Raw genomic sequence first — 20,719 nt, 5'->3', positions numbered from 1 at the left:
CTTGATTGAAACGCGATGTTCACGAAAGTCACCTCGATAGATAAGATAGAGTTAATATACATGGCTGTGGTATTTGTTTTTTGCTGAGTCTCGTAGTTTTTCGTAAATTGTCCTCCAAAGTTGTCCCAAAGTTGAGTCTTGAAAAGTGTCACGACAGGCCTTCGCTCGAGCGAAATTTAATTTCCGTAAAACTCCGAAAAATAAAGAGATCCGATCAAACGGATTGTGGGTTTTAGTATAGGTACATGAATGTCGTATAAGACACAGGAAATGAGCTAACTCTGTGTCTCAAGCAAAATCGGCCGGACCGTTCTTACAGAGACACTCTCTCACTCTCAATACCCTGATTGCGCAGGTTTTTGCTCTGTCTCGCGCTTCCAATTCAAGCGCCTCTTGCGCTCGTGGTACGCGGCGGGCTACGAGACTTGACCCGAGGTCCTAGTAGAGAGGTATACCGCGAAAAAAGCCCAGGACGCGCCCGGTTTACTGAGTGGGTTCTCTGATATTTCATTACCCGGGATTTTTGCTAAGGCAGCCTGTTCTAAGCTTACGAAAGTTTCTCCTTGAGATTGCTTGTCTTTGCGGTATAATCACACAACGTTTAAAGTAAATATATTTGTTTAATAACAGACTTTTTGTTCCGTTGTGAAACTATGCCATCAAACACGTGACTTTCCGATTTACGCACATAAGGGGCTAAAACATGTTACATTTTCTTGGCTCAAGCGTGCGTGCTTTATTTTTGGCAAAGTCGATAATCCAAATATCATTCAATGGACAGATTAACAATGGCTCCTGTCCCTGTGTTTTGATTAGGCTCCGGTCTTAGCTTCCGGCGCTTAACCCGATCTGATCTTTCTCTGTATACCGTTAACTCTACTGTGTTCATGATGTCGACGCCCAAAACGATGCCCAAAACGATGTTCATGGTGTCGATGCCCAAAACGTGCCGTTACTCACTATAATCTCTATTGAAGAGTCGTGTAAGATACCAGTAATTTTAACATCACTGCATGAATCTTAACCGTTGAACTTCCGTATTATGGTTATTATTCTTTTGACTTGTTTACTGACCGATAGGTGTATTTGAAAACTATTATTAGCTACAGTTCAGCATAAATACGGCGGTACTTAAATTCAAGTGAGAAAAAAGTGGAACAATTTATCCAGCAAAGCTATTGAAGCAGGTAAGCTCTTATCAATTTTAATACAGGTCATATGCGGATCTCGAAATCGACGTCGAGCCATGAGTCTAAGCATAGTTTTTTAATCTGCTACGGGTCTGAATAATTAATTGGAGTGATAAAATACTGTGAGATGGTGAATACCTTTGGCTTGTCGGTGGTGCTTCACAGCAAACTGAAAAGATTTCAGAAGAGAGGACGAAATCTCGAATAAGTCATGGATAAGGAATGAAATATTTGAGGACTCGTAGTGTTATTGCCGTGTTGTGGATTTACACAGTAAGGAGATCCTCTTTTGACCAAAATTCCTTCTTTACTCGGCGATGTCAGAAACGATTTGCAGTCGCATCTTCATCGTCTACAATTTTCGCTTTTGCAGAAGTTACATCTCTCTTTAGTAGGAAGAAATTAAGTTATTTCAGTTCGAAACGATCGTGACTTACAGGCTCAGTGAAGTTCACAATTTTTAATCAAAGACTTTGAATATTAAACGAAATAAAAAAAAAAAATTGAAAAAATTTGAACGCTCTTATTGAAAAAAGAAGGGTTTTACAGAGGCTGAACTGACAACTGGCTTTAACCCGGAACAACCTAACAGATATGTCGCGATTAATTGATGTGATATTCCTTAATTTTTCACAGTATGGATTGTACAAAGAATCAAGTTTTCCTTGTCGTTGCCTTCCTCTGTGCCATTGTTTCCAACCATGTGCAATGTGGTAAGTGTGAGACGTAGTGCTCTGTTCAAAGGCAACTGAAGGACACCCTTCAACTAGAAAGAAACTTTTTAATCAAAGAATGCAGCCATAACACTACTGGAAAAATGACCTGAAAAAAGTTTTTGGGCTCTGAAAGGGATTCGAACCCACGACCTTTTTAATCAAAGTTTACAAAAATGTAGCAAGGTTGAACCTTGTCAAATGTGGCAGGAAGTCTGGTTCAACAAGAGAATCTTTTAGACAAGCAAACATGTCGAAAACTGACAATGAAGAAAAAATCAGCTAGCTAAATATCAATATTACTTAACATCGGCCTTTCAGAGATGCCAAGAAATTTCACGGGTAGCTTAGACAGACAATATAACTGAAGACGCTAAAGGTGCTGTCGTAAACTAAGAGGATGCGCGGAGAGAAAGCGGAGAGAAAGCCACCGAACTAGGAAAGAGACAAAAGAAGTGTGCAGCGGCTTTGAAATCTCCTAGATGTAATTATCTGGAAGCTGTACCCAGGCAGTCGTTATACTGAGAAGCAATAGCTATATTGCAATTGAGCTAAATGTTCTGCATTTGAAGTTGTACGAAATTCAATCGAATTGATATGCTTTTAAGCTATTCTCCTTTTGATTGCATTTCTTGGAATCGATTAATAGCTTGTTACTCGTTTGCAAGTCTTTAGGGTGTGAAATGAGTCAACGTCTTTATATCAACCTATAAACGTTTCAGCCTATTTTCCGTAGCCTTTGTCGTTGTTATTTGCGTTTCTCAAGCAAGCGAGACATTTTGAATTTCATTGTTATGGCGATGCGTGACATAGACCTACGAACGCGGTTGTCGAAATCATATACTTATCTCGTGATTTTTAGCCCATTTAGAAGTTAAAGTATTAGGAAAAGTGCTTCTGTAAATGCTTGTTTGTTCAGTACAGATAATCAGTCGCCTAGATAGCCAAAGTAAGTGCCAGATGTTTACAATATTTTCCGGCCGCAATGTAGGCGTACCGCGGAGGTACACGAACATGGCGGTTCCATACTGGTCTCTGTAAATTTGTGCAAAATATTTCGACGAATATCTGAGCTTGGGAAAACGCACAGACCTAAAAATTCGAGGAGTGTCATCTTTATTAATCTCCTATAACATCACAATTTCTTGATTTTATCCACTAAATGGTTTTCGAATAAATTTTTTATTGCGTCAGGATTGCGTGACAGTGCAAACCAAGAATTGTTTTACTGGGGTCACTGACATACATTAGTTTCTTTCAGCTTAAATGTACAATAATTCGCTACATGAGTTTCACTCTTGTTAAGACACATAACTCTGTTACAAGAAAATAACGAGAAAATATCGTTTAGTTCGAGATTTGATCTTTATTATACTTTACGAAGTTTCTCAAAGCATTTTACTTAGGTGTACTCGAACAGACGAATTCGTAAACAAATTCTCTAACCTTTCTGCTCTTGTTGCTCAGACGTTCTTGAGCTCGTGCTGGAATTCTGCTTGGTTCACGATCAGGTCTAAAAATACGAAGACGCTTCTGAAGATACTTTTTATCAAGTTGAAGAGTTGATAGCCCCGGTTGATGACTCCTTTGGTATAACATGATTCATGATTCACTCAAAATGTTCGCTCGTAAATCGATCTCTCCTAAGGCTTGCAGCGACCCGTTCCGAAAACGCATAACGTCCTTTAGTGTTGGTGTACCTTGAACGGTGTGTTCGTTTGTATGTAATTTCATCGCCCTAGAAATCATAGAATCCGTGCTAACTTTTCTCGACGACAACCTCTGTAAATTCCATGTGCTGTACGCACGCACAGGTGGCGCGTGCGCTTTAGAGACCAGACGGCGATTTGTGACTGAACGTGAAAAAAAAAAGAAAGCCGAAATTCATACCCAGGCCTCACTGCCTGGGTAATCAGTGTATTGCTGAATTTGTAATCATTAAATAAGCTTAATGTTCATTGTCATGCCGTTCAGCTGTTCAACAAATTACTGTTCACAATGAAAACCTTCCACTGTTAAGAGTGAACGTGTTACTGAGTTAGCATTGCTTAACCTATCTTAACAGATTATCGTCCTCGATACGCGACAATTGGATGTTTTCAAGATAAGACAAGCCGCGCCATACCATCAATAGAAGGACAAGATTCCATCTTGGATGGCAGCTACCAGGCAAGACGACACTCCATCGAAAAGTGCTATAGAGCAGCTATGAAACGAGGATTCCACATTTTTGCAGTTCAAGATGGTGGATGGTGTGCATCCAGTGCTACGGCTGGCAAGACTTTCAACAAATATGGCAAATCGTCAGGCTGCAAGTCAGATGGTAAAGGTGGACCATGGGCCAATCAAGTTTACTACATCACAGGTGAGCGGATAGCTGGTCACACAATCAAGCTACAGTTTAGAAACCTCTGAAGTTGTAAGTCTATCATGATGTCTCTTTGCAGTGTTCAGCTGGTAGAAAGAAATAGAGAAGCTTGGCAATAAAGTGTATGGAGAAAGACTTCATTTCCAGGATCTGTGTGCGTGATCCTGGCCCACGTTTTTGAGGGCGAAAAGAGAGAATGTAAATTATGGCACATGCATCTTTAATACTGCTTCTGTTTGTCCATTGTTGTCCAGGTTATGATGAGGTTGGATGCTATAAGGATACTGGAAGTCGTGCAATCCCAACGTTGGAAGGAAAGGACTCTATCTTGGACGGATATTATTCTTCTCGTACGAACCCCATTGCCAAGTGCGCCGCGGCTGCAATGAGAGCGGGCTACAGGATGTTTGCAGTTCAGGATGGTGGCTGGTGTGCCGGTAGTGTCCTTGCGCCACAAACTTTCGATAAGTATGGAAAATCTACAGCTTGTAAGGATGATGGGAAAGGTGGATCTTATGCTAATCAGGTCTATTTTATTACCTGCAAATAATTGTGTTATTTTAATACCAGATTTGTTGAAGGAATAAAGATCCTTACTCTTGCCTTCCATTTATCGGTTGTGTGTTTCAGTTGTTGGATACTGGTTTTGACTTTTGAATTAAAGGTCGTTGGTTTCCTTTTAGCAAACTGGAAATATGACTCACTAGTCATAAAAGTTCAGGGAAATGAATGATGTGGCATGCAGTTCTCCGATATATGAAGATTCATTTTGAGGCCCTACTGTGAACATTTCAATTGCGTTCGAAGTGTAGTAAAAAGAAGAAAGACACCTCTATACACGGTTAATCCTAATCTCGACTACTACAGAATTCTACCGCTTAGAAATAAAATAAAAGCATTTTCCGGTTTTCTCATTTTTGACCAACCCATTTCACACGACTTTTAGATTTTTTAACTTTTTTTGGCTCGCGCTAAAGGGCTTAATTTTAGCAGTATGTGCATATCTCTATGGAAAGAAAGACTTGGATAGGAAATGTGAATAAGAAGTGACGGAGCGTGTCGAACCAATTAGATGCTATTGTCGAGTTTGGTTTATTTGTTCGTCCCTAATTTAGAATTCGAAAGAAGAGAGAGATTATATTCTTCTAGCTAAAGACCTGCATTTGTACCTACGATGATATGCGATTAGGTCTCTGTTCCATGATCAAAGACTGAAAAATAATGACCATGCCTAATGAATGAATTGATTAAGAAAAAAATGGCCTACAAAGTAGTAATCAGAATACGATGATCGTTTTTAATAACCGTCTGTCTGCGTAATTTCGTGAAGTTTTCGAAACCAAAATAACCAAAACGTTAGAATTTACCTCTTGAGGTGGCACACTACAGTTCATTCTACTTGATGGATCAATACCACCAAACTTTACCACCTGATGCCACAACATTAGTATTACCAAAAATGTCCAATAATTAGCGAACAAATAGTGGTCATCTTCATGGCATATAAGGTTACTAAAGGAACAGTACAATCTGTTAAAACACCCTAAATTTTAAAGCCCATGGGGCAGGACCTCAACATGTCGAATTTCTTAACACTCCTAAAGACAGCCTATCAGAGCGGTTTAGAAAACGTCCCTCAATTCCCATACTTCCAACTCCGCTCTTTCTCCGTGTCTCTCCCGCTTTACTCCTGCATGCTACTTGAGTTATAGAGACCTTGTTCCCTGTATTCTTGTACCTATGATAGCCATGCCAACGGTATAGCTTTCTTGGGAAAATCTTGTGATCAAATGACGTCACCAGTATTTAACAACTATTCCACGAGCGCGTTGGATAAGAGTATGATAGATGGCAACCGCGGCGCGTAGCTCCGAGTTTGCTATAACCATCTCATATACAGCAAGTGCGAGTGGAATAATTGTTTTATTAAAAACGCTCCCAAAATATAGAAAACTAAACTAAACTAAAATAAAAATGCCCAAAAAGATTACGCGCACGCTTATCATATTTGTAGAGCATGGTATAATGGCTCACATACCATGATAGCGAAGCCATTGAAAACTCTTGAATTACATTATGCAATGATCCAGTTTTTAACAACATAGAATATTACTTATCTTGTTTAACTGTTACAATATTAAATGTTCTGCTTTGCAAATTGGGAACAAGCTCTGGGTTAAATACGATAAATAAATGCTGCAAGATGCCTTCTCGTTCAGGAGCGAGCTTTCTCCTTGCTGTCACACGAATGTCTCCTGTTCCAGGACTTTGGAAACCCGTCATCGCCTAATTTGTAGTCGCCTTAACCCTCTCACTCCCAAAAGTGCCATGTGGCACAAAATACCATAACATGCTCAATATTTGTTCAATTTTTATCAAATTTGAACAGCAAAAAGTTCTTGGACAGATCTATCGTTTGAAAGCATAAAATCATACCCCCCTCCTATATGAGATTTTATCAACCACCCCTAAAATTGTGCACCTTTGTCCTCCTAGACTTTTAAGGTCAAGTTAACATCTGACAATAACCGACACTTTAAGAGTTGCATATTAGGCTATAGTTTAGGGGTATACGTCAACTATACAAGGAGTGAGATATTTGTTAATGCTCTTTTAATTGCGATAAATCAAAATTTGTTTTATTTGGAAGCACTCGTCGTCTTAAGTCCTTAAACACTGTTTCTATTAAGATCAATGAAAGCCCTCTTAAACAAGCCAATACATTCAAATACTTGGGTGTGACACTTAGAAAAGATCTGTCTTGGAATGAGCACATAAAAAAAACATTGTAAATAAGACCAACTAGCGACTTGGACTTCTTAGACGAATCAAGCCTCTTCTACCACTACACGCTCTCCTAACACTTTATCACTCCCTAATTCCTCCACTTTTTGACTATGGTGACATTATATGGGGTGACAAAAACATCACTCAACTGATGAACGATCTCCAAGTACAACAAAACAAAGCAGCGAAATTAATTTCAGACAAACCAAAATATTCCTCCGCCACCGAAGCTCTTGAGGAACTAGAGTGGAAGCACTTAGATCACAGACGGTACCTTCACCGATGTGTTTTTATTTTTAGATGCCTTCATAAAATCATCGATTTTAATTTTAATTTTAGACAAAATAATGCCATTCGCTATTATGATACCCGCCAGCGCAAGAATCTGCACCTTTCTGCTCCCAAAACAAACTGGGCAAGGCAAAAAATCACATACCAAGGAGCTCTCGATTTTAACCTTTTAAGTCTTGAAATACAGGAAACTGAATCTATTGTACTTTTTAAAAAGAAACTTGAACACATGCCTTAATTTTATCATATTTCATTTATATCGTATCTTTTACGTTTGAGTAGCTTTTACGTTTTTATAATATTTTCCACAGGGCCGTTCTGAAAACCACTTTATGCGCATGAGATCGCCCCTATATAATTATTATTATTATTATTATTATTTAGTTTTTCGTTTTGAATGCTTTTCAATTCCAACTGAGCCTTCCTCTATGGCTGTTAGTATGAGATGTGGTATCCCACAAATAATATATTTCAAACGGTATACTATGTGTGGTCCTTGGGTCTATAGTTACAGTTTTACAAAATATGTTGTTTTCCCCACGGGAGTGAAAGGATCCGTTTTTTCGGGTATTCGTCTTCTCTATGGCAAGTTATGTCTGATTTTTGAGTGCCGATATACCCCGTCATTAATCCCTACAGGGATCTGGAAATTTCTCTTGCGATTAACTCCTTTCACAGCAAAATAGCTGCTTGGTTTTCTATCGCAAGAGAAGAAGAAATTTTAGCAATCTATAATGCAGTTATCCCTACTAGCAAAATTTAAAAATAGCCTAGAAAATTCGCCTTGGCAGCGTTCAAGTACGTTTTTATCAGCCATTGGAACTCCTAACTCAAAAATAGAACAAACCGTGAAAACATTCTTTCGCTTTCTGCACAGTACGCTCACTGCCTTGTTAGTTAAGCCGCAATGTCGCTAAAACTGAGTTTATGGTCATTAGCTCGCGTAAAAAATTGCAGCCTTTAAGTGACAAGAAAATAAATCAGTATTAGTGTAGACGGCGTCAAAATAAACCAAACAAATCATAGCACAGCTCACGAACTGACTGTCGATGAAAACCTATCCTGGAAGGAGCACATACGCGCAATTTCGAAAAAAGTCGCTTCCAGTATCGGTGCACTAAAGGGAGTGAGATCTTTTATTTCCAGGCACACTGCTATTAAAATATACAAGGGTCTTATCGAACCACATTTTTATTACTGCAGTGTTGTTTGGGATGGCTTGTCTCGACAGCTGAGTGAGAAACTTCGAAAACTACAAAATCGTGCTGCCAGAGTAATTACTAAATCAAGTTATGATACGAATTCTAGCATTTTCTCATCTCGGTTAGCTGGGATAACTTATCAGTTAGAAGGGCGAAACATGCCCTTTTCCCCTTCCCCCCCCCCCTCTCCGAAGGAACATTTTTAGGGGCTTGGAAATGCCATTCCCACGTTTTCAAATCTTGGCAAAAACGATGAGTATTGAGAAACTTATCTTGTTTTCATGATAACCTGTTCATGTAAGAGATTAGGCTATCAAACCAATCGATTTAGCTACGGAAGTTGCTTTTCTGGATGCACGTGCGTGCGTGGGTAAATTAGGGCTACCCCCCTTGAATCAGTTAAGATACACTTAAAAGATAAATTTAGCGCAATATCTAACTGGAATACCCACTACACAGGAATATAACGCTCTGATGAAAATCTTTATTGCTTCATCAACTTTGGTATTGAAATACCACTCAGTTACTATGGAACAATAAAATAGACCTCATTGGCCCAAGGCCCTCCTTCGCCTCCTTTCCAACAAGCCTTAGATGTCCCATACTTGTCGAAGGTCAGGTGCGCAGTCTTACTAGCGGCACACCAGCCACTATTCTGAACTGCAAACATGTGAAAGCCCCGTCTCATTGCAGCCGCGGCGCATTTTGCAATGGGGTTAGCTCGAAGCCAGTAGGCTCCGTCCAGGATGGGATCCTTTCCTTCCAATGTTGGGATTGCACGACTTCCAGTATCCTTATAGCATCCAACGGAAATATAACCTAAGAACGAAAGTTACGCACAAGAAATTACATAAGAAGTGTATATTTTTAATGAATTTGTTTTGTTAAGTCCTTTACTATTTATAAAGTTTTATAAATTCCTTTATCATTTTTTTTTAATATTTATACGTAGGTTGACAAAACTGAACTTTTGCACGAATTATGAGGAACATTTTAAATCACTACCTCAGAAACTTCTTTGGCAAAAAAAAAAATGAAATTTTCTTCAAATTAACTAATCTGTTGTTGTTGTTGTTGTTGTTGTTGTTGTTGTTTATAGTGGTAAGACAATTTAACCAGACAATTCCTGCAAACGGCCAAATAGTGTTAAAAGTTGACGAAAACTTTGCACAATTACGTCCACAGTCCAATTAATGACGTCACAGCGTGGTCATCGATCTTAATATTGGGTCTTAGGAAGACGATAGAAGTGTTAGTAGTGCACATATTAAGCCAGGATACACAGTACCAACCAATAAAACCGAAGCACTTCACAAAAATACCCACACTGGTGTACAGGAAGTGTGAAATTCAATAACGGCAGATACGAAACGCCCGAGTATTCAAAACAGGTAATTCGCACTTTCAACCTCTAAGCCAAGTTAACGTTAACACAATATCCTGTTTGTCGGACAATAACATCATACTCAAGAAACTTAAGAAATGCTTTTGGGGGTAATTAAAATATCTAAGTATTCGATGTAAAACTCGGTTAAAAAGGCCGGTGAAACAATGCAGATCAAACTCGTCAAATTCATGAACATTGACTCACTGTGACGAAATTTCGTCAAATTGGCCAATTCCTTTACTGCACGCATTTCTGGACATGTAGCAAAAAACGACAATCTATTTGGATCGAGCTCAGTGCTTTGAATGGCAGTTATATGATGTGATCAATGACACAAGTCATACTGTACCTTTGGTCAAGTAAACGTGATTGGCCCATGGTCCTCCTTCACCGTCACTCTTACAAGCTGAAGATTTTCCGTACTTGTCGAAGGTCTTTGGCGCAATCTTGCTAGCGGCACACCAGCCACCATTCTGAACTGCAAACATCTTGTATCCCCTTTTCATTGCAGCCACGGCGCATTTGGCAATGGGGTTCTCTCGATGCCAGTAATGTTTGTCCAAGATCTGATCCTTTCCTTCCAGTGGTGGAATTGCACGATTTCCAGTATCCTTAAAGCATCCCAAAGAAACATAACCTAAAAAGGGAAAGTGAGAGAAAACTAAGTCATTTCAGACGTGTTGCTAATTTTGTTCCATGCTGTCTGACCAAACTACCACAAATGCAATTTCTGAAAGGCCAATAAAGGAATAGTATTGCTCCAGTTGTTGATATTGAGTCAGATGAGATTTTCGCTATTGTCAGTTTTCGTTATGATTGCTCGTCTAAAAGCTTTCCTGGTCAAACCGGACTTCCCAACTTGGAAAGAAAATAAAGCCCGCCACATTTAGCAAAGTTCAAGCTTACTACATTTTTTATAAACTTTGGGTACAAATTTTCTTGTTGTTGAAGGGAGTACTATCCCTTTGAACAGAGCACTCTCAGACTTACCACATTGCACATAGCTACAAACAATGGTGCAGAGAAAGGCAACGACAAGGAAAACTTGACTCTTTGTGCGATGCATTTTTCAGCCGTAACTGTGAAAAATAAGAAATGTTACGTAAAGATAGATGATCTCGGTATTTCTGTAAGGTGCACCTGTTTCCGTGACTACTTTTTAAAACAAGACCATGCTGTAAAAACCCTGTCATGAGAAAAAAACATAACCTGTACCTTATTTTCAACATACTATGTTTTCGAATGGCATTTTTGCAATCGAGTCATTAAAAAAATTCAGATATATTTAAATTTATTCGCTTATTCGGGACTAGGTGCCGTGGATATGCGCGACAAAGTATTTGCAAGAATTATTCAGATCTAATTTGGTCTACTGGCGCTGTTTTATAATTTGAAAAGTTATAACCCCTAAATTGATGATTTGACCCAGTAGATTTTGAAGTAATAGAAATTCCTATGCTTACTAATTGGTTAGTGCCGATTTCGAGAGAAAACAATATCTATTTTGGCATTAAAATTTGCCTGCATCTCCACGAATTTAGTTAAATTTCCAAAACTTAACTCGAGTTTAAATTAAGAGAAGAACTTACCCGTTTGAACTCGTTGCTGGATGAACTTCAAATGTCTTGTTCACTTCAACTTATGAAGTGCCTTCTATTTATCCTGATCCGTAGCCAATTAATTTCAGAATTTATTTATCTGTCAGTCAACAACACAGAACGAGAGAATGATTTTACATTTTATGGAAGAACGACTGACGCTAGGTTTCAATCATATATTAGTGATTTGTTGTATGTTTCGGTTTAATTATAACTATAAATGGTGAGCAAAGCACCTTAACAGGATAGAGACTAACGGTATGCCACTAAGAGGACCGAGATAGAGAATAGTGCCAGAAGTTAAGCTTGGTGCTAATATCAAAACGTCACTTCGATAAAAGGTGACATGGGCCATTGTTTATACGCCTAATGGATGTTGGTTTAGTTATTCAGGGAGTATTTACTTGTAACATACGCGAATATTGTCGTATTTCTCACGCGTTCCCAGTTTCAAAGAGATGTGTCAATCACTTAAGTAAACACTTTAGTGTGCACCGTAATTGGTCGCTAATTGACTTTCCGTGCAACGCGAATTTTTTCCTTCACTGACCCTTTAAGTTTAAAATGCCGCAGGCCGAGGGCAGCATTTTCAAGTCCGAGGGCACAGTTTTTCTACTATACGGACCGACCCTAAGCCGGACAATAGCATGTTTATCCGAGTCTTTTTCTTGCGGTATATTGGCTTACAAGTGGGTTTGTTTACGCAACTTTGTCATTGACTTGGCTTACGCGCAGTCTACCAATCTTTCGTAAAAAAATCTAACGAGCGAACGAGCGAGTAACTCAGATACTAGACAGAAGTGTTTTTCCGGTGTGAAATTTCGTGCAAAGTTTGAAGTTGTACTACAAAAACAATTTCTGTCAGTCGTTGCCAATCACTCGAAATCAGTCTTTTCTACCGTGAATTGAGTAGCAGGTAGCGAGGAAATCTTCTCATATACAGTAACGATCAGAGAGGTAACTCGACTGAAATCGACTCATCAGTTTTTACTTAAAATCGAACTGAGAGAGACACACAGGATTACGCGCCATTACAGCGCCGAGCTACAAACAACCAGGCAAACTCTCACAACTTCAAAGCACTCGATCGAATTTAGTTACAATGACTTTCCTTGCTATTTAAAAGTGAACAGAGATAAACCTGCCTTGATTAATCGTCGACGGAAGTGTTAAAAGGGCGAGAGATTGACGATTACCGCTAATTCGTGCGCAAAAATAGATCGATACGACGGATTCCGCCCGCTGTTGCGGTCCGGATGCGAAAATTCCGCCCGCTCCAGGAACCAATCAGATTGCAGGATTTGTTGAATTCCGCCCGCTCACGAGCTGAGAAAAAGATACTTAGGAAATATGTATAGCTTGTTTTGGCTTACCGTTGTGATTTCCTCGCTATTTTCTTGAAACAATGCTCAGTTTTATCAGGAGCCATAATCGGGGACGGAGACCGTAAGTCTTGGGATCCCGCGCACCTATGATATGGGACAATTTTTCTATTTTTAGAACAAATTGCGCCATCCTGACGTCATATATCCGCGCGGATCCGCGCACGTGTCGGGGGCTCTCGCGCGGATGTTGTCACGTTGAGTGATCAAATGGTGAGAGCTGCGAGATTCTCTTGCAGATTTTTTCACAGCGATGGCAGGGAATAAGGCAGGGAATAAGAACCAGGACTCTTAAATGTAGTTTTATGCTCTGAGCTAATGGAAAAGGTGAGTTTTTTTTTTTTCGCGCTGTGAATGAATAATATCTGCTCGCGCTAGTTGTACGCGTCAGGTTTTCGTTTGTTCTGTGAAGAAAAGTTATGTAAGAAAACTCTTTACTCTGGTATCGAGTTTATTTGTGAGTTTCCCAAAAAATGCTTAATCATAACCAAACCCTGTTTTTGATAGTTTCTTATGGTTTCTGTTTGTTTGGCGAGTTTGCAAAAGTTTTTGAAAGGAAAGTCTGACGCGTACATTCAGTAGCTCATTTGCATAGTGCAGCGCGCGCTCTTTCAAGTCCGAGTCGTTGTTTTCAATTGTCAACAAACCTTGACATAGATTTATTTCGTGGTCTTTTGTGCCGAGACGCTGCAACAGTTTTCACGAACGCCAAAAGGCCACTAATATCATGTGTGTTTCTTTGACATAGTGAAATTTTACGCGGCGAAAATAAAAGAAACAAGGAAAATTGATAACTCAACCAAAAAAAATCAAAATCGTTATTCGAGTTGATTAAAGAAAGCGTCGTCGTAATTTTGCTGATTATTTCTGCTGTGTTCACATATTTTCAGCTAAGCTTTTAATATGTTCTCAAACATTTATCAACCTTAAACATATTTAAAAACTAGAGATATTATATGAGTTCGATGTACGTTTTCACAAAAGTGGGAAGTCCAATTTGTCATGTTTTACTGACTGTACAAAACACGCATCGGCGGGCGCTCTTATTCATCGACAACAGACAATTATTTTTACACAAACAAAACTGAGCAGCATCTACAGACATAAACTTTATTGTCGCTTATTGGGCCTTGATAAAACATGAAGCGTTGCTTACAATTCAGGCGAAACTCAAACTTGCAATTACTTTTTTTGTTTTACTTTTCGGTCGAGATAGACTCTGGCGAAATCCTCGCAAGCCTGTGGCAAGAGGAGGGAAACTTTGAAGTCCTGAAACGCTGCTATATCCAAACATACAACTAGTTTTTTGCTGTGGTTTCGAAGAGCTGTTAATCTTCAACATATGTGAAACTTAGAGTGGAGTAATGTACAGCTCATGTCAAAGAAGCATCCGTCGGAACACAACTTGGTCAGCGATACCATATCTAAGCTTAAAGCGGAACATACCTAAATTCGATACTGCCTTACTTCACTCAAACTGGAGCAGCTTACGACGAAAATACTTGAGCAAAATTCCAACAGACCTAAACGCGTTGAGTTGTGGGCCAAAAACATGACAAAATTTCGGGAATTTCGGACGCCATTTCCCCCGCGCGACATCCGCAAAAATCCTCGCAGCATGTACGCGCGTGTGCCTCAGGCGATGGCGCAATTTGTTCTAAAAATAGAATTATTGTCCCATATCATGGGGACAACCCCAATACTAGAAATGGCGCGCGCTTACGGTCGCCGTCCCCGATTATGGCTCCTGGTTTTATTGAATTTTTTTCTATCTATTGTAACATGTTTTGTAATTTTTAGCAACCATCGTAAAAATGCGACTATTAAGGTTAGTTTTAATTTTTATGATAAAAAAGCGCACTTGTTCATTTTTGTTATTATTATTATTAGAATCCATTTGTGTTTTCTCTTGAAAAATGTATTCTACAACATTAAGAGCGGTAAAGCAGCAACTTTCCAAAATGGCGGATGTGGTGACATCGAAGTACCTGAATCTTCTAACTCGACTCCTACTACTGCAAGAAAAGTTTGAAAATTTTAGCCTAATTAATTCAAAGTTAGTTTATTTTTAACACACAAAAACGGGTTTTCGAGATTTTCATTTCAAAGGATGGAGAGATGTAAAGAGTGATGAAAATGGAGAGAGCTGAAACATTTCTCTGTATTTGATCAAGATTTTAGGATTTTTGTGACTTTTGTCTAACTAAATCTTCTTCAAATAACGTTTTCTAATAAGTATTTACATTTTAAAGGTAGTGTTTAAACAGCAAGATCGAGCGTGGCTTAAATTGCTGATTGAAACTTGCACCTGTTTACACGCGCTCATCAATCCATTAAACAATTTTGAGGTTTTAGTCGCATTCCTGTTATTTAAAGTCGCACAACGGTCCCTGAGTCGCACGATTGTAATTTTTTTTTTTTACTTTTTTAAAACATTTTGATCATGGGAAAGGGGAAAAAATCGCACAACCTAAATCTTCGGAGCACAAATGCAGTTCTTTTGTTAGAAGTCTCTTCTTTGGGGTTATTGATCAGAAGCGAACAAAAAAAAAACTAATCAGTAAACAATTGAACGAACTCGCGACTTGCAATGTCCCTATTGCATTCCACAGAAACGCAAGTAAATATACAGAATGACAGAAATTAAGTCAGACACCTCTAGGATTGTGCAGGAGCACTTATTTCCCCTTTTGGTGCTTTTCTTTTGTTTGAAGGAGGCTTCGAAGGTTTAATTTATATGTTGCAACAAATGGAAACTCTGGAAGGCCGATGTGGAATGGTATTGATGTTAAGCCAGCTGAGTTTTTTCGCTTTCTCTTCTCGCCATTAGTAGAAAATGGGTTCCCAGCTTGTAAAGAGCAAAGCCCGTCACATCTAACAATTGGGTTCAACTATATTGTTCTTTAAATTTTTGAAATGTCTTAGACTTACCACATTGTACATAGTCACATATAATGGTACAGAGAAAGGCTATGGTAAGGGAAACTTGCATGAGATTTTACGATTTTGAGGGCAAATAATTCAATTGTTTCCATCAACTAGCATTTTTATTTTATTTTTCTTCATATAAATGCAGCATTTAAACAGCAAGATTGCGCGCGATAGAAGTGCTGATTGAAACTTGCAGCTGTTTACACGCGCTCATCACTTTATTAAGCAACAGTCGTACACCTGTTATTTTATGTCGCAAAACGGTGACTAAGTCGCACGGTCATTTTTTGACGTTTCCAAAAACATTTTGATCTTGAAAGATAGGACAAATTGCTTAACCCAAATCGTTTAAGCACAGGCGCCCTTCTTTTGTTAGAAGTCTGTGGGGTTATTGATGAGAAACGAAAAAAACAAAAACAAAAACAAAACAAAACAAAGAAAAAAAACAAAAAACAAAAAGCAGTTGCTGCAATATCTTTACAACATCCCACAGAAGCATAACTTAAAGATAGAGAATGACAGAAAGATAGGTCAGACACCTCTAGGATTATGTAATGAGCACTTTTTTCTCATTTTTTTTTTCCAAATTAGGTTTTGTTCCAAGTGCATCACACGTGCAGCATTTTCGGACACTTCTTATCTCATTTTGGACAAATTGCCGACATAAATTTCGGACACTGCTGAAACACAGCTGAAGTAAATTTACGCGTGAAAACACGAATTAGACTAAAACAGCAGCTGTGAAAATGATAGTTTCACTTAACACTAAAGGTTTTGGAGATACACCGACGAGAAAAAGAAAATCCTATCATGCCGTTACGTATCTCAGGCGATGTCTCCAACTAGAGTTCCTTCCAAAAACGAAAGCTAATTAAAAATTAAATACTGTACTATGACTATAACGGACGCTTAGTTAAGTTGTCTCGATACAGTTTTTTCTGGACCACACCACGCATTTTCAATCAGCTTTTTAACATTCTTCCCTAAATCGGATCGATACCAAAATTACACCAGTGATTGGAAATGGATTGAAGTTTGGTATACTGCATTTCTTAAGGCAATCGATATTTCCATGGAAACAATAAACCGTAAAATTGTATGTCTGATCTCACGTAAATCGCAAAAACAATTTAAATTATACTTTTTGCATCATCATAATAAATAAACCTTTAGTTGAACACTATTATGGTGCCATTGCTTCAAGTAACACCGCGCGATCTCGATACCACAATTTTGAAATTTAGCCCTTAGCCTGATGAAATCGATACGCTTTTGATTCATTCTCTATCCGAACAACCAGGAATCAGGAATGCAACGCAAAAGAACAGGTTCCTGCGCTTTTTACTTAATTTGTAGTAAGTTCCAGCGCGATAATTTGTGCGAATAGCGTAGATTTACCAAAAAAAAATTAGACCTAAGCTATTTGAAAATTTCAAAATTATATTTCAAAATTTACTTTTGTTGTTTGTTTGTTTTTATTTTCAAGGAAATTGAAAGCGACGAAAAAGCCCTTATGTAAAAATTACGCTTTTTTGTAACAAAGCACACTGCCGTGAACTAATTCTGAAAGGCTTGATTGAAAAAAAGAGATTTTTTAGCTCTGTTCATTCTCATTATTTTTCTTATATCTTTTAATTTCTTGACAGTGATCTAAGCTAAAAAAAGATATCTTGAATATTTGAAACAAGTACCGTGAAACCTCGTCATCTCAAATTTAGGACATTACGGGGGGCGCTTATTCGAGGGACGCGCTTAATCGAGGAGGGGGCTTATTCAATTTTTCCCAAATCGTGTTCAGATGATCGTTTTTTGGTTATATATGTATGTGTCAGTCCCTCGGACGTTTTTCAGAAAGATCCTGTCTTTCTTAAAGGGCTACATAATATAATCCCTTTAGCCGGTCTAGGCCTGCTGCAAAAGGTTGGTTGGGATTTAGGCCTTAAATGAGAAGATCTTCACTACCATCCCTTGGGGCGGTCAATGTGCAGTGAAATGAGTCGAAAACGAACAAAACTATACATCCCTTGTTGTCTCAGTACTCTTCCATAAAACAGGGGAGGAGAGGGGAGGGGCGCTTATTCGAAGGGAGACACTTACTTAAAATTTTGGCCGATAGGAGGGGCGCTTATTCGAAGGGGCGCTTATTTGAGGGGAGGTGCTAATTCTAGGATTTACGGTATGGTGTGATCGATACTTATCTGATTACAGCAACTACATTTTGACGTGAAAGCGCGCAGTTGGGTAGCAGTCATGAGCGACGGTCAGGGCTCTAGTGGCAAATCGAGGTGGGTGGAAAGGGAATCTAAAATCCTTATGTGCTCCTTGGCATGGAGAGATAAGTACATTCTGACGGAATACTTTCAGTTAATGTTGAAACTTTTTGGTTGAATTTTGAACTAAAAGGGTCAGTGAAGGAAAATATTTCACGGCAGCTCAATTACAGTGAACAATCATGCTTACTGAGGGAACTGTAGGTCATCGACACATCTCTTTGACAGTGGGTACGCGTGAGAAATACGACAATATCCGCGTATGTTACAAGTAAATACTCCCTGACTAACTAAACCAACACTCATTAGGCGTATAAACAATGTCCCATGCCACCATTTATCGAAGTGACGTTTTGATATTAGCACCAAGCTTAGCTTCTGTCACTATTTCCAATCTCAATAGTTTTCGCGGCATACTGTTAGTCTCTAGCGTGGTGCTAGTGATGATAAGGTGCTTTGCTCACTGTTTATAGTTGTTATTAAACTGAGACATACAAGAGATCACTACTAGCAAGTTATAACTAAAACCTAACTACTTTTCATCTTCCGTGTCACACGTTATTACTCGCAGTTAAATTGATGCGTGTCCGCGATCATGACCAAACCCCCTTAGGATGACCGAAGCCCTTAAGCATGATCGAACTTCCTTAGCATAACGGACCCCTTTAGCATGTTCGAACCGTCTTAGAATGACCGAGCTCACGCCTTTGACGCTTGATGAACTTGAATTTTACCTCCCTTTTCCCTTTTCTTTTTCTCGATCTTGTTATTTACACTGTTTGTTTTATTTTTGCAATTTTAAATACACCTACAAAATATCAATCGATAGGGAAAGGAAGCCCAGGGAAGCTAATAACGCCTGGTAAAGGACTACCTGAAACATACCCAAGACAACAAGAAAAAAATGTTGTCATCGGAACACAAAATGATCATGGTTTAGGATAAGAAAGAGTTAAGCTAAGCTTAACGAGCAAATGCGCAAAAGCAAAGGAAGACAAAAAGCGAAAAAAGCATTCACAAGTACACTAAGAGAAGTACCGAGAAATATGACTTATTAATGATATGATCGAAGAAATAACTTCATTCCGATTGGCTAAGAGGAGTCCAATTTATCGTCAACTTTTAACTTTGCGGTATTGCAATGCTAGATTATACAATAAATGAGTGATGGTGTGAAAGCAATCAATGTTTAACATTTCTTGTGAAAGGCAAGTGCAATTTTGAACGAATTTTTCAAATATCACTCGTAGTGGTCACTCGCTTTCATACCGGCTACCTATGCCAATATCATATTCCAAATTCGACCAAACAAAGCCAGCCGTTGTAATTTGTGATTGAAAATGCTGTTGTCGTAGTCAGGCATAATATCAAAACGATAAGAGATTAAACCTAAGAAGTTTCGATCACTTCAGTGACCTTCGTCAGTTACAAATGCGAATAAAAACTATAGTGAACGTACAATAAAGAAAAACTTAGTGATAAAACATTAAAAAAAAAAAAAATGCTAGCAAATGTAACGCTCAATACAAGTTCTAAAAATTCTTAAGATTACGATAAACACGTGGGAGTTCAACATGTTCGTCATCTTCTTTTTGAGGCAGGGTTACGCGTCTAGGAACAACCTTTTGTTCCATTGAGAACCGGCGTGAAGGATCGGTACATCGCTTGACGTCAAGGGAGACTGAGGAGAGAGAGAGAGAGAGAGGCTGGGAGCGAGGTTGGCAACGTTGTACAGATCAATACTGTGTCCTGTTTATTGAGCGTGCTGGGCCAATGGGGAATTTCTTTCTGTGATTTGCGTTTGGTTCTCTTTCTCTTTTCAAATGACAGGACTGTTATCGACTTCTATATTCTAAGGCCCCGACCACACTACGCCTCAGGAATCTGAAAACGAAGGTTTCACTCTGAAAATGCATCAAAAGTTTTCCGACCACACTACGCCGGAGGAATTTAATTAAAAACGCCACAATCACCAGTCATTTTGGATTTGTGTTTGAGGGAAACTCGGTCAGGGAATGACCATCGTGAGGTTTTCGAAAAGCTCCGTTTGCAAAGTGTTTTCCGTCCACACGGAAACGAAAAGCCGGCGTTTTCAAATGTTTCCTGTTTGAAGAGCGTTTTCGAAAAGCTCCGTTTTCGTGACGGATTAGTGTAGAGGACTAAAATAAAGTTGCGTTTTCAAATTCCTTCGGTTCAGAGTGGACCCCGCGGTGTAAAGCATCAGGAAATGTAAGGCATTTGCATTTTAATGTCGGAATCGTGCATCATCATCTCATAAATTACGCATTCGGAAGATTTGACCGCAAGTTATAAAATCGGGCAGACTAAATTCTGCCCGCTTTGAGTATTATAAATATACAATATGCTCACTTTATATCTAGTCAAAATAGACTGCGAGCGGTCTCTTTCTTTTCTTAGCATGCAACGCGATCGCTAATTCACGAGCGTGAAACAAAAGAAACGAAGTTCTGTCCATAATTATGACTTTTACAATCGCGGGGAAGATTTCAGAGACAAAAACGGAGACCAACCCGCTGGTAGACTATAGTCAACATGTCTTTGCCCATTATAACCTGCCGTCAGGAGTTCTTAATTAACGT

The 20,719-nt window shown here is 38.9% G+C and overlaps 2 protein-coding genes across 2 annotated transcripts; one reads left to right on the top strand and one right to left on the bottom strand.

Annotated features, from left to right (window-relative positions):
* The first annotated feature begins 1,827 nt into the window (after nucleotides 1–1,827).
* LOC145500702 (uncharacterized) lies at nucleotides 1,828–5,255 on the top strand. The gene is made up of 3 exons (XM_081480224.1): nucleotides 1,828–1,909; nucleotides 3,969–4,268; nucleotides 4,526–5,255. Exons 1-3 carry the CDS (start codon nucleotides 1,828–1,830, stop codon nucleotides 4,819–4,821), a joined length of 678 nt encoding a protein of 225 aa, XP_081336350.1. The 3' UTR covers nucleotides 4,822–5,255.
* Nucleotides 5,256–7,702: 2,447 nt separating this feature from the next.
* Nucleotides 7,703–11,189, bottom strand: LOC145500704 (uncharacterized). The gene is made up of 3 exons (XM_081480226.1): nucleotides 10,929–11,189; nucleotides 10,288–10,575; nucleotides 7,703–9,370 (listed from the first exon to the last, which is right to left on the bottom strand). The coding sequence occupies exons 1-3, from the start codon at nucleotides 11,002–11,004 to the stop codon at nucleotides 9,078–9,080; spliced, it is 657 nt and encodes a 218-aa protein (XP_081336352.1). The 5' UTR covers nucleotides 11,005–11,189; the 3' UTR covers nucleotides 7,703–9,077.
* Between the last annotated feature and the right edge of the window lie 9,530 nt (nucleotides 11,190–20,719).

The sequence above is a fragment of the Orbicella franksi genome, chromosome 10 (assembly GCF_964199315.1).
Source record: "Orbicella franksi chromosome 10, jaOrbFran1.1, whole genome shotgun sequence".
Taxonomy (NCBI): Eukaryota; Metazoa; Cnidaria; class Anthozoa; order Scleractinia; family Merulinidae; genus Orbicella; species Orbicella franksi.
Note: the sequence above shows the minus strand (reverse complement) of the source record. Positions and strands in the feature narration are given on the sequence as shown.